General features: G+C 41.8%; 4 protein-coding genes and 1 non-coding gene across 5 annotated transcripts; 2 read left to right on the top strand and 3 right to left on the bottom strand.

Annotated features, from left to right (window-relative positions):
* Positions 1-2,448: 2,448 nt before the first annotated feature.
* Positions 2,449-2,859, bottom strand: LOC137888552 (histone H3). The gene has a single exon (XM_068731960.1). It carries the CDS (start codon positions 2,857-2,859, stop codon positions 2,449-2,451), a length of 411 nt encoding a protein of 136 aa, XP_068588061.1.
* A 1,369-nt stretch (positions 2,860-4,228) lies between these two features.
* On the top strand, positions 4,229-4,549 carry LOC137888576 (histone H4). The gene has a single exon (XM_068731988.1). The coding sequence runs from the start codon at positions 4,238-4,240 to the stop codon at positions 4,547-4,549; it is 312 nt and encodes a 103-aa protein (XP_068588089.1). The 5' UTR covers positions 4,229-4,237.
* Positions 4,550-6,728: 2,179 nt separating this feature from the next.
* LOC137888539 (histone H1-like) lies at positions 6,729-7,343 on the bottom strand. The gene has a single exon (XM_068731946.1). The coding sequence runs from the start codon at positions 7,341-7,343 to the stop codon at positions 6,729-6,731; it is 615 nt and encodes a 204-aa protein (XP_068588047.1).
* A 2,134-nt stretch (positions 7,344-9,477) lies between these two features.
* On the bottom strand, positions 9,478-9,549 carry trnap-agg (transfer RNA proline (anticodon AGG)). Its single transcript has one exon. It is a non-coding gene; the product is annotated as a tRNA-Pro (tRNA).
* A 1,671-nt stretch (positions 9,550-11,220) lies between these two features.
* On the top strand, positions 11,221-14,005 carry setd6 (SET domain containing 6, protein lysine methyltransferase). The gene is made up of 9 exons (XM_068731948.1): positions 11,221-11,308; positions 11,700-11,780; positions 11,960-12,104; positions 12,194-12,335; positions 12,498-12,692; positions 12,780-12,930; positions 13,031-13,211; positions 13,333-13,469; positions 13,563-14,005. The coding sequence occupies exons 1-9, from the start codon at positions 11,282-11,284 to the stop codon at positions 13,899-13,901; spliced, it is 1,398 nt and encodes a 465-aa protein (XP_068588049.1). The 5' UTR covers positions 11,221-11,281; the 3' UTR covers positions 13,902-14,005.
* The last annotated feature ends 214 nt before the right edge of the window (positions 14,006-14,219 follow it).

Here is a 14,219-nt window from a genome sequence, read left to right as displayed (position 1 = left end):
CATAACAGAGGGACTCCCGTCCAAAATTGACAAACAGTGCCATACGTTCTGTTCTCTGTTCCATGTGTGTTCTGTGCTCTGTGTTCTGTTTGTGTTCTGTGTTCTGTTTGTGTTCTGTGTTTTGTGTGTGTTCCATGTTCTGTGTGTGTTCTGTGTTGTTTGTTCAGTGCGTGTTCCATGTTCTGTTCTGTGTTCCGTGTTCTGTTCTGTGTTCTGTTCCTTGTTCTGTTCTGTGTTCTGTGTGTGTTCTGTGTTCCGTTCCGTGTTCTGTGTTTTGTGTGTGTTCCTTGTTCTGTGTTCTGTTTGTGTTCTGTGTTTTGTGTGTGTGTGTTGTGTGTGTGTGTTGTGTGTGTGTTCCATGTTATGTGTGTGTTCTGTGTTGTTTGTTCTGTGCGTGTTCCATGTTCTGTTCCATGTTCTGTTCCCTGTTCTGTTCTGTGTTCCGTGTTGTGTTCTGTGTTCTGTTCTGTGTTCTGTGTTCTGTGTTCTGTTCTGTGTTCCGTGTTGTGTTCTGTTTATTGTTCTGTTCCTTGTTCTGTTCTGTGTTCCGTGTGTGTTCTGTGTGTTCCATATTCTGTGTTCTGTGTGTGTTCTGTGTTCTGTGTGTTCCGTGTTCTATGTTCTGTGTTCCATGTGTGTTCTGTGTGTTCCGTGTGTGTTCTATACTGTCTCTAAGTAAAAACATCTGCTCGGAGGCCTTCAGAATTACAAGTGAATCCCTTTGCGGTTTAAGTAAATGGGGACGATATTGTTGATTTTCACAGTCTTCAACCAATCAGATCTTCAGTTTGACATGTTGGGCGTATTCTTTAACATGCCAGAGCCTTCTCACTGGCCTACAAGTATGTCAGCATTAACATGCGGCTTGATTGGTCAGTGGGCTAGCGTGACTGTTGTGAAACTAGTGAGCAGAACTTTGTGGGAGTAAGAGTTAAAGTTTAAAGATATGTAAGAAGTTTTCACGCAAAATTAATTTTTTTGCGTTTTGGCATGTTTGGCGGTGACCATCTCAATATCTACTGCCTCTGTCGAGCGGACATTTTCAGCCCTCAAACGCATTAAAACGTATTGAAGAAATACAACTGGGGAGGCTCGACTGTCATCACTGGCATCCGTGCAGAGGCCTATTGAATCGTGTTATTTGGGTTTTATGTTATTCTATCTTTGTTGTCATAAATATATGTGACTGGTTCTTCTGAGTTTGTTGTTGTCATCGTGTTACATTGAATTTGACAATATGCATTGCCTGTTAATGACGAAGCATCCCGTCATGCTGGCATCATAATCAGGTTATTAGGAGGTGGTTCAACTGTAGTAGGACAGCACTGAAGGCCCAGGTATGAAATACACGGCCCGCCATGCACTGCTATATTGTATTGTAGTACAGACCATTGTTGTGAGCACAAACATGTGCACCCTGTTAGAGACTGCTGTATGTGAAAATGCTATTCAAAGTTTGGGTTGGCACTGTTCATTTGAGAATGCTTGAACGTGACTTGTATGCGGTGGAAAGTGATGATGTTGAAGCACTCTATACACAGCCCAGAGAATAATCCTGCAAAAGGGTTTTTATTATTCATTCTTTTTATTTATGTAGAATAGTTAAAAGTGCAAACAGTAAATAAACTTGAAGGATTTTACATGGGATAGCTTCGTGGCGTTACTGTCATGACAAGACAGCCAGCAATAAAGTCAAAGTTCAGAGTAAATCAACTCTTTTTACAGTCAGACTCATCACACGTCTCAACACTACAGCCTGAAACATTCACCCAAATAGTTTAAGCTTTTATTTACATAAATAAATTGATATGAATCATTATGTACAAATAATTCAGTGTTTACGCCCATTGGCAATTTAATCACATTCAATTGTGTCAATGTGGCAGAAATATGATTTTAACACAATCATGTATTATGTTCATTATTCATAATATTGGTTTATTTATTTAATGTTGCGCTCCTTAAATTGACCGCTGGACCAAACACGTTTGAACACACGCAACTTTTACTTTGAAGGTGAGCTGTCGGTTTCTGACTCGACTTCCTTTAATTCATTATTCAAGTACTAAAATGTCATAAGGTGATGTTTTGGTGCGCTGAATTGCGTTGTACGTGTTCAATGAGACGTGAGACAATAAAGTGTTAGCGCGTTTAGGCAGCATTATTAAACTTCGAACACAGACCATTTGAGACTCAAATTGTCATTACTTACATTTCCCTCGTGCTATTTGGTTGAGTGTCAATTTTGTATTAAATAATTTAATTAAGGGATTCAGTGATGTAGCCTTTAAATAGTTAGGTTGTAGAAAAGAACACCAGTACAGAAAGACTTAATTGATTTGTCGTCATTGAGGGTAAAACACGAGTTTGCAGTTGAGGATTGAGCTCTTCTGTGAGAGTGAGGTGGCTCTTAAAAGAGCCGTTGTAGTTGGTGGATCATCAGACGGCTTAAGCTCGCTCTCCGCGGATGCGACGGGCCAGCTGGATGTCTTTGGGCATGATGGTGACCCTCTTGGCGTGGATGGCGCACAGGTTGGTGTCCTCGAACAGGCCGACCAGGTAAGCCTCACTGGACTCCTGCAGAGCCATAACAGCGGAGCTCTGGAAGCGCAGGTCGGTCTTGAAGTCCTGAGCGATTTCTCTCACCAGACGCTGGAAGGGCAGCTTGCGGATCAGCAGCTCCGTGGATTTCTGGTAGCGACGGATCTCTCTCAGAGCCACGGTACCGGGCCTGTAACGGTGAGGCTTCTTCACACCGCCGGTGGCCGGGGCGCTCTTACGGGCAGCCTTGGTGGCCAGCTGCTTCCTGGGGGCTTTGCCTCCGGTGGACTTACGAGCGGTCTGCTTGGTTCTTGCCATGACTTCTTGTTCTTTCACTGATCGGGAGAAACATGCAGTCAAAGAGGAGACACGCTGCTCTTAAACTGTGGGACCGGCTGTGAAATGGTGACGCAGCTTCAGACCTCCGGCTCCTGATTGGTGAGGGGCTCCTCCTGGAGCTCAGCACCGCCCAGAGCAGCGACCCACCGCCCGAGTCTCCGCTGCTCATTGGCGGAATTTTTTTTTTTCAAATTGTCCGCCAAAAATGCAGAGTGGTCTGCCCTCTGTTGTTCTGCTGGAAGCCTCTTTTGCAGTTATAAACTGTAATAACGGACGTTGTGAAGGGCCGTCCCTCCCTTCACAACAGCAACATTAATTCAGCATCCCTCATCAATGGTGCAGGTCAAAGTCACTCAACATAATAAGACTTGGTCATTCCAATTCAAGGAAAACTCAAAGAATTACAAATTTAGCCATTCAATTCAAAAACTGCAGTAAATCTCAAGGACCTGTACACCTGTAAACTACATTGATGAGGCCTCCAACCTCATGAAGTGGAATAAGAAAACACAATTAAACTGGATCAAGAAACAAAGTGAGATAAAGGAACAGTTTGAGAAATGGGAGTACATCAGTTACAAAGCTCAAGTAACCAAAATATTTTATCGATTGTGTTTCGCCACCCCTAAAAAAAAAGATCATGACCTAAGTTATTCATGTACTCATCATATTCTGGAAAAGAATCATGAAGTCACAATAATGTACTAAAGTAATAAAAATGTATCTCAATCTTCTATAAATATTCAGTTTGATCAACTGAGCAGAGTTTACACTTGGACTGATGTAAATGGAAAACACTGGAGTTAAAAATAAAATACCATATTATTAATCATTTTGGTGATTTTATAACTAAATACAAACATCTGAACACAAAATGAAGTGGCTCTGCCACTAAAGAGATTTAATAAAAATACAAATATTTATATATATATATATATATATATATATATATATATATATATATATATATATATACATATATATGAATATATATATTACATTACATTATCGTTTAGCAGAGGCTTTTATCCAAAGCGACTTACAATAATTGTATTCAACATAGATATTTAAGAGAACTACTAGTCACCAGAAGTCATAAGTGCATCTCCTTTTTTAAACAAGCATCTAAGAGCATATATATATATATATATATATATATATATATATATATATATATATATATATATATATTAATATGAATGTCTATATATGAATATATAAATACATATATGAATATGAATATAGTCTATAGACTAAAAGTCCCGCCTCTGTCTTCTATCACGTCCTCAGACAGTATTTAAATAACTAGGAACCAAACAGTGAACTTCACTCAGTTGAAATACTTTGACCAGTAAAAATGAGTGGAAGAGGAAAAGGAGGAAAAGGACTCGGCAAAGGAGGCGCTAAGCGTCACCGTAAAGTGCTCCGTGATAACATCCAGGGAATCACCAAGCCCGCTATCCGCCGTCTGGCTCGCCGTGGTGGAGTGAAGCGTATCTCCGGTCTGATCTACGAGGAGACCCGCGGTGTGTTGAAGGTCTTCCTGGAGAACGTGATCCGTGATGCCGTCACCTACACCGAGCACGCCAAGAGGAAGACGGTGACCGCCATGGATGTGGTGTATGCTCTGAAGAGACAGGGACGCACTCTGTACGGCTTCGGCGGTTAAACTCTGAACTACTCGTTATCAAAACATCAAAGGTCCTTTTAAGGGCCACACAATAACTCAATTAAAGAGCCGGTATCCTAAATCAAATGGTCAATAAGCAGACTGGCCTGATGTGTTACAAATTATTTAGAATGTTTCCTCAATTTAAACTCCTTTCCTGAAACTTTTCTTTTTCATTAAACTTTAATGAAGTCACTTTAATTTACCCTGTATTAGAGTTTAAAAAACAATTAATTCACTGTTGCTTACTTTATCCTTCATTTTAATTAATTGAGGTATTTATTTATATTTTACATTATGTGCATGATGTGATTGCTCTTATTGTATAATATAATTATTAATAGTTATTTGTATATATACCTGGTTTTACAGTGCAAGTATTATTCTATCCGTGGCAGACTTCTCAGCCTGTCAGCCTTCTGTCTACTGTGAAGCTTTACAGCACGTTCATCATGTTATGTGTCTCACTCTTCAACTTCCAGACCGATAACTTGATGCAGCTGCTCACGTTTACTTTCAACTGGATTTAAAACACTGACATTGGTTTCCTCTTGTTATATTTGTTACTATTCAATACTTGTATAGTGTGTAACTGTATGTGCAATGGGACGTCCTTAAATGCATCACTTCTGTCTCAAATAAGAAGTAAATAGTATGGCTGCTCTTAATAACTCATGAATAAACAGGAAAATGCTCCATGGTAACTTATTGGCTTATAAACTGAAAGAAATGTCAGGAAGAAAAGAAATAGAGTTGATTTTAGGATATAATGAAGAAAACATCCTACCATGACTAATGAGGAAGTCGTACAAAATGCCAGTTCAGATTATTTTGAATTAAATGCAGTTTACTTCTTTTTTTTAAATCAAGATTTGTGTTGTTTTTATTTGAAATATCTCATAGCTCATCTGAATTTAGGTTCTCAGTAAACGTTGAAGTCCAGTTGATCCTGAAGGCATCCAGACACTAACTGTGTTTATTGAGATCTGGCTTTGAGGGATAATATCAACTAATTTAGACCAAAGTTATAGTTGCAATGAACAGTGATGACAGTTGGCCCACACAATGGTGCTTATTTACAGTGTAATGGGTGAAACCAGTGAAATACAAATAAGGCATTAGATATGATTGTTCTGTTATTTATGTATTATCACCGTTATCTGAAAAAAGAGGTCCATTTTAGTCTTCATGGTTATTTCTATATTCACAACGATGGGCCTGTCATTATGTGATTGCTCTCATTAGTTTGACATAGGATGCCTGAAGAATAAGGTGTTATACTGCGTAGTACCACATTGCTATTGTTCGTATTATTTTGGGATTCTTAACTTTGGTGTCAGCCTTGTGACTTTCTGCAGCACATCGGGCTCTGCTGCTCAGTCTCCTGCTGAACTTTGAGACAGAAGTTGATGCAGCTGCTCATTCAGTTTGACCTGCATTTGAGATATTGTGATATCTATGTAATAAATCAGTAATTCAAGTTAAACAACTTCAGAATTACATCTTATACTGTCCCTCACAGCAATCATGCAGCTACAACAAAGTCAATTCACATGTAACAATACTTGTGTCTCTCTGGGATATAGCTACTTATATTTATTTATTAAAATACTTTGGTTTTCTCATTCAATGAGAGTCATTTTTTGTATTTCATTGTAGTAAGTTAGATGACTTTTAATGAATAACCCTTGTTTACTTGTCTTGCTCCTCTATATTCTAATATAAAGGTTACTGGTATGACTTCCAGACAGATCGGTCGATGCAGCTGCTCACATTCACTTTCAACTGGATTTAACACACTGATATTCCACCTACAATCAGTCATACAGCTACAACTAAGCCCCTCCATAGGCTGCATCACACTAAAAATACAACATGAATACAAACTAGCTATTGTGTCTAATATATATCTGTCTCTCTTTAGAAGTGGATTAACTTTTGCTACTTTATCCTCCTGTATGTATGTTTAGATGTGTTACCATTTGATACTTAAGTATAATGTGTAACTATATGAACAATGGGACTTCCTTAAATGTATGAATTTTCTATCTGAAATAAAAAGTAAGTTATTTCTGCTGTTAATAAGTTGTGAAGAAACAGGAAAATGCTCTTAAGAAAGATGTGGGTGGCTCTTAAAAGAGCCTTTTATAGGAGCGTTGCTTCTTCAACTGGTAACAGCTCACTTCTTCTTGGGTGCTGCTTTCTTGGCTTTGGGCTTGGCAGCCTTCTTTGCGGGGGCTTTCTTGGCTGCGGGGGCCTTTTTCACCACCTTCTTGGGACTCTTGGTGGCCTTTTTGGGGCTCTTGGCTGCCTTCTTCGGGCTCTTGGCGGGTTTCTTGGCCGCTGCGGGTTTCTTTGCCTTCTTGGGTGATTTCTTGGCGACTGCTGCTGGTTTCTTTACTGCCGCTGTCTTGGTCTTTTTGGCCGCTGCGGGTTTCTTCGCTGCGGGCTTCTTGGCTTTAGGAGCGGCTTTCTTTGCCGGTTTCTCGCCAGCCGTCTTGCTAATCTTGAAGGAGCCAGAGGCCCCGGTCCCCTTGGTCTGGACCAGAGTCCCCCTAGCCACAAGGTTCTTGATGGTGGTCTTGACGCGGGACTTGTTCTTCTCCACATCGTATCCTCCGGCGGCCAGAGCCTTCTTGACAGCGGCAGTAGACACGCCGCTCCGCTCCTTGGATGCGGCCACAGCTTTAACGATGAGCTCAGAGACGCTGGGACCAGTCTTCTTCGGCCTGGACACCTTCTTCTTGGCTGCTTTGGCCGGCGCGGCGGCTGGAGCTGGAGCTACTTCTGTCATTTTCTATCGTCGATGTGTTTGTAGCCACGAGAACACGAGAGTCTGACTGACTGTTGAAGAGCTCAGAGCGGGGGGCTGGACTTAAACACACCATGAGAACCGTGGAGACTCAACCCATCCCGGGTCTCCTCCGTGCAGTCTGAAAATCGAGTCACTTGTGTTTTCTCTTCACTGATAAAGACTAAAAACTAAATGTGGAAGAAGGACTGAAGGCTGACGGTGAAGGGAGCCGATAGCGGACTAGTGTCTCTTCATATTGAAGTCACGTAGAGCTCTGGTGATCTCTGTGTTTTGTTTGAGGAGCCTCCAAACCTCACCCACTCACCGCCGTGGACAGCGCTGATCAGCGACTTTTCCCAGTCATTTCTCTCTAAAAATGATTTAAAATGCATCAGAGCTCCATCAAAAGTCGTTTTCCAACTGGTCCACATGTTTGTTCAGAGTCTCGATGTAAAAACAACCATCTGATGTTGATCCGTTTTTAATAAACTGAAGTTATTCTGGGAGCAGCAAACACACTGATGATGGTCGAGGCTTATGGTGCAGCTCAGCCAGACTTCCTATCAGAGCTGCTCACTGTGAACATGTCCTCTGCTGAAAATAACTTTTAATATAAATAGTCAATAGATCTACTATTTATGATCAAACACAATGACAAATCAATTAAGTAATTGGCTTTAAATGTTATAGTAACATTGTTTAAATGATTCAGTTATTCTGTGAATTCTGCTGAGATTTAAAGAGAGTACTGACATTTAGATATCGACCTCTTAAAAAAATTCGGAGCAAAACAGCAGTTCAGATTCAACAGAGCTAAGATAAACTATTTGGCATTTTTCTAACGGCTTGATAAAACCAGTTTGTTCCAAAAGGACCAACTAGTATTTTATATTATTATTATTATTATTTTTAATAACTGGGGGCAGAAGTCAACTCTCTTTGCCTCGCTCTGCATTGCTGTATTTAATTTATCTTGAATAGTATGATGGTTATTATATTATATTTTACTGCAATCATAATGTACAGCATATATTTATTACCACTATATCTTGAAGTACATGAATATATTGACCAAACACAACACACAAGACTAGATTCACTTCCACAGATTGCATTTCGCACTGCAAATCAGAACAGAGTTTATTCCAAATATAATATAGACACAGACAATTAATCTGTGGAGACAACAAAATGTTTTTTGTTTTTTTTCTTATGCATGTTTTTACAAACTCGCTGATGTTGGCTTCCATTGTTGTTCCAGTGTTTGAAATGGCTTTAGGTCAGATTCCTGTCTTATATAGAGAACTGTGTGCAGTATGTTGCAGAAAGTGCCATGTTGAATAACAAATTGGCTGCAAAGCAGATAATGTGTTTGGAGTTTTGTCAACTTGAGATAAGGTTTTGCTCTCCAAGTTTCATTTTCAATAATTGTGGTCTATTTTAGTGTGGTAGCAATTTAAAAAACAAACCTGTAATTGTAATGCGTGTTGGCTGTCGTGACATATTTGTTCTTTAGTGAACAGGACAAGTATCTGCTTAAGCAGTTGTTAGTAATGTATTTGGACACTTCCAAAGCTCCTGACAGACCTCCGACGTTGCTGACAATTACCTCCTCTTTTCCCCTGGATCCATTTTTTGCTCCATGTTTCATATTTTTTCAGTATTATATTTAATATTTTATTTCGCACATATTGTATCTTTGTGCAGATTGTATTCCTGTATAATATTGTATTTGTATATTTATATTTCGATCAGAGTATTGGTGGGGGAATAAGGTGTGGTAGTAGCTCAGTCTTTAGGGACACGACATGGTAATCAGAGGTTCAAGTCCTAGTAGTGACCAAGTACACTGCCACTGATCCTAGTATTTTGTATGCATTGAATACAATTCAATGAGTGTCAATACAAGTGGATCAACATTAACATAAGTTAAGTAACATTAGTTGCTTGATGGCTCTAACTCGAGCATCAAATGTGTATAGCAACAGTTTCCACACACATTGAATTTGCACTGTTATCAGAGGAGTTACCTTCACTGTAACACAAAGTATTCGTTTTTGACTGTAAACTGAGAGCTTCATCTTTTTATTGTTTCATGTGTTCTATCACAGTGAAGCCCAATTGTTCAAAACTTGGGCTCGTCCGGGATTTGAACCCGGGACCTCTCGCACCCTAAGCGAGAATCATACCCCTAGACCAACGAGCCATACTTTTCATGGTGAAAAGAGGATACAAATTCTCTTTTCCTACTCTTTCCAGACCTGTATTTGAGTTCTGCTCTGGTGATGTGGCATTTTACAGACCCATATCTTATCTGGTCAAAGAGCTCCCTCTGCTGCTCAACATTTCATATCCCATTCAGCACTCTGAGCTCTTCACAGCCTTCTCATGTGGAACGGTGCCTCGTTATTGAGGTTGGTGCCTCGTTATTGAGGTTATTTTGGGAAAATGACATCAACATATGCAGCATATCTCATGGTGTGTGGGCCTGCCTCACCCAAACAGACTTCAAGTTGAAAACTCAGCCATTTCGGGAGTCCCCAAACTCTGCTCAGGATTTGGACCTTTTTGTTCATCGGCTTGCTGTTTCCATTGTTTTCCCTCAGCACGTGAGCTCAGACAATAGAAAAAAAAAAAAAAAAAAAAAAAATGTTGTTATGACATAGGATGTCTTTAAACATTTCACAAACATGTTGCCATTTTTAGCTTTGCGTGTCCTTTTCTTTGGTTTCATCCCAGATGTTGTTCTCACAGACTGTTTAAGAAGATGACTTCTGATATTAATTTCTTGGTTCGTTTTTTTCCTCAGATTATCGTCACTTGTAGGCTTGCTAATTCTTCATCTTCATTGACACATTGAGGTTTTACCAAATGATCAGTCAGAGTGAAGTTGCTTTGTTACTGTTAAATTGCCCATTTTTGTCATTTGTGCAGTGGATAAGTCTAAGTACTGTGTACCTTACACAGAAATGACAGCCTTTTTGTATTCAAATTGAATGTCATATATTTTTGTATCATGTTTTAGATAATATAAAAATGAAAGAGAGACTTTAGTTTAGTGTGTGTGCAATTAAGTGTGATAGTAGATGTTATAAACCATGATCTTGTTCGCTGTCAGTGTGGGACATGTGTAAGCTTACTGTACTTTGTGACTTTGAATAACATCTACTGTGAACTAAAAGCTTCAAGTCTGTTGTGAATCCTTTGATTTAGAAGTCTCCAGGTGGAATCAGGTGTTGTAAACTGAAGATGGAAGCGGTGATTTGGCAGGCTGTACAACACAGACTAGTGGCCGTCAGTGTTAAAACAACACTGTCACAGTAGACATCATACTATGAGAACAATTATTAAATTGCACATAAAACCAAATATTTATAATGTACAAAACGTTTTTGAACACATATGTCAGAAAGAGACATATATTATTGGAATACATTTGTTTGTATATACCATCACAAACCCTTAATGTCAAATGTATGAGTGTAAACGTAACGTGCCGGGCTAATTACCCATGTGGCATCTTCTTTGTTCGCCTCTTTTTAAGCTTCCGGGTTTCCCCTCGTAACCTCGTGTTTAACGTCATATCGCTATGAATTTTGGGTATTTTCCCCAGGCAAAGACTTACGGAATGATTCATGAAGGGCTCGAAATGTCTGCGAGGGCGACCTCAAGAACTCGGCTATTCGACAGATGGACAGCCTTAAACCCTTTACGGACTTTGTGGGAACGTGTCTTAAAGTCCACGAGCGTGGACGTTGGGAGTTGTTCCCCGAAAAAGTCAAAATGCCAGATTATACGTATCCGTTACTTGCCTGCAAGTCTACACTTGGGTCACAATAAACCCTTTTCCCGTCACAGTCCGCATGCACGAGCTGATTCTTCACACACTCGTGTAGTGACCCAGGACCCACCGAGTCCTGAGGAACTACATTGACAAGATGGCAACCAAAGCGAAACGACCCAAGGTTACAATTCCATTCGAATGAACAGAAAAGCAAACCGTTTGTACAGTGTTTCTGTGCAACGTTATGCACCAAATTCACTACACTGTACACAGTTAGTTAGCTTCACGTGTGAGTGAGTAGTTAGTTGCTCCTGGTACATACTGATGGTACATCCTCTGTAACGTTATGTGGTCTAAAGTTGGGTACAATCTAACGTTTTTATGTATTCCAGCTGTTGGCGCTATTTATTTCCTAATTACTCGTTCACTCACAGCGAAGCTAACGTACAGCAGCGATGACTGTCCGCGTAAATGTAGTTTCGCGGTGAAACCAAGTGCTCCACAGCACTAGATCCCACGTGCCATTTCATGTTCTTGATGTTGTTGTTTTTTCTATATCCATGCGCCGACAGGTCGATGATGGTTCAGAGATTAATCCGCTGCAGGACTTTCTACAGTGGTGCCACAGAGTCGGCTTGGTTCTCAGCAATAAGGTGCGTCAGCCTAAATATGGATCAGTCTGTCAACCAGGCAGTCTATTTAGTTTGTTGTTCCTGCCATTTTTTTTGTAATTGTTCAGTATTTGTGAAGAGTTTCTGAAGAAGGTGCGCTTATTCCACTTAGCTGATCCCAGTCTTCATAACCCCATTGGCCGGGATGTGTCTCTCTGTAGGTGTGTGTGAGCAAAGAGGGAACCGTGGCCGAGTACGGGATGCTGGCTGAGGACAACATAGAGGAGGGAGAGGTTTTATTCACCATCCCCAGATCGGCTCTTCTCCACCAGCAAACCACCGAGGTCTCCGTCGTGCTGAACAAAGGTGATCGCGTTGTAGTTACAAAGACGCTTTGGCGAGACCGAAGCCGCCCGTCTTGTTTGTAACCCAGCTTCTCCTTTTACCCGTCACAGAGAGCTCGTCTCTGGAGAGCTCGTCCGGCTGGGTTCCCCTGCTGCTGGCTCTGCTGTATGAATACACATCTCCACGGTCCCATTGGAAACCCTACCTCTCGCTGTGGACCGACTTCAAGACCCTGGACCACCCCATGTTCTGGTAAGAAAAGGATTTAAGTCCGTGTCCAAACCCTCTCCTAAATCAGTAAAAAAAAAAGCTGTCCCATGGCCAACCACAGGAGCAGCTTTTCTCTTGACCTGTCTGTTGATGAAGAGTGAGTTTCTAGCTTTCTCTTCAGTGACCTGCAGTTCATTCGTTCAGGTCTAAAGAGGAGAGAGACGGACTGTTGAGGGGAACAGGTGTTCCAGAGGCTGTGGACACAGACCTGGCTAACATTCAGAGGGAATACACAGACGTGGTTCTCCCCTTCATCGTCAACCATCCCGACCTGTGGAACCCTGACACACACACACTGGAGCTGTACACACAGCTGGTGGCCTTCGTCATGGCCTACAGGTTAGTGAGCATGAGACAAAATACACACTCAAAAGTATCTGGATCCTCGTTGTCCCGCTAAATTCGTCCCCATCCTCCTCTCTGTAGTTTCCAAGAGCCACAGGAAGAGGAGGATAGTGAAGACGACGAGGAGGAGGAGGACGAAGAGGAGAAGGCCCCGAACCCTCCGATGATGGTTCCCATGGCCGACATGCTTAACCATGTGTCCAATCACAATGCAAATCTGGTGTTTACACCGGTGAGGGGACACCTCCGCTCTTAATAATAATGGACCGTTTCTTGTTTCAAAACATCTGGATTTACCTGAAGTGTGAACTAACTGCGCACTCATTTCTCAGGGCAGTTTGAAGATGGTTTGCGTGCGCCCCATCCGCAAAGGAGAGGAAGTGTTCAACACCTACGGCCAGATGGCCAACTGGCAGCTGCTGCACATGTACGGCTTCACGGAGCCTTACCGGAGCAACGGCAACGACACCGCCGACATCCCCGTCAGCAACCTGTACGCGGTCGCCACGCAAGGTGACGAGGTCGACGGATTTGTTTCGAAAGAGTTGACGAATTGGCCGGACCACACGAGAGAAAAGACAACCCCGTTACGCCGTGCTTCCTCTCAACCCTCCTCGTCCTCTTCTCCTTGCAGGTGTTCAGTCCGATGCGGAGCGGCAGCTGGCGGAGGAGCAGCGGGAGGTGCTGTGTCGGATGATGCAAGAGAAAGGAGTCTTCGTCTTTGGCAAGCAGGGCTGCCTGACGGACGCAGAGCTCCATACTGTGCTCAAGGTGAGAGGGGAACCTGCAACAAAAACAACACAGCAGACCACTTTGTTGGGGATGAATATTTGAAACGCAACTCTCGCTTGTGTGCATTTTCAGGTGCTGAGCATGTCGAAGGAGGAGTTCTCAGAGTTCAAAGATAATGAAGGCTGGGAGGAAGATGAGGACGACGAGATTTCCCTCGTTTTCTCTAACGAGGGCCTCCCCGGATTAAAGGCTTCGTGGAAAAGGCTAATTCATGAAGCAGCCCGCCTGACTGCGAGGTCCTACGGAGACCTGGAGGAGGAGGAGGGTGGTGTGAAGAGCGACCAGGCGCTGATGGAGGACAAGGCGGCGTTTGAGGGACTGAGCAGCAGGAAGCAGAAGGCGCTGCAGGTCCGCTGTGGACAGAAGAGCATCCTGCACAGACTGATGCAGCTCACCGAGTCACAGCAGTGAGGCACGCCGCTGGACGACTTTCTAGTTTTTTGCTTATTTTTTTTATCTCAATGGTGAAACTGAAATATCTAAAATCGCTGTCAATAAAGTTTTTTTTCCTGACAGATTTGATTTTCAACAGTCCTTGTTTTGCACTCCCGTTAATATACACCATCAGTGTCGATGAGCTAGATGTTGTCGTCTGTACATGAAATAGGGATCATTATGACTTCATCATAAGAAACACAAAAGAAATAAGTTTCTATATTCTTCAAAATATGCAAATGTAATGTTGCTGTGGACGTCAGAAACTTGAGACTTAAGATTTTTAGCATATAG

This window comes from Cebidichthys violaceus, unplaced genomic scaffold (genome assembly GCF_023349555.1).
Source record: "Cebidichthys violaceus isolate CVI_PGR_0920_01 unplaced genomic scaffold, fCebVio1.0.p SCAF_55, whole genome shotgun sequence".
In the NCBI taxonomy this organism is placed as follows: Eukaryota; Metazoa; Chordata; class Actinopteri; order Perciformes; family Stichaeidae; genus Cebidichthys; species Cebidichthys violaceus.
The sequence above is the reverse complement of the archived record's forward strand: the minus strand, read 5'-3'. Positions and strand labels throughout refer to the sequence as shown.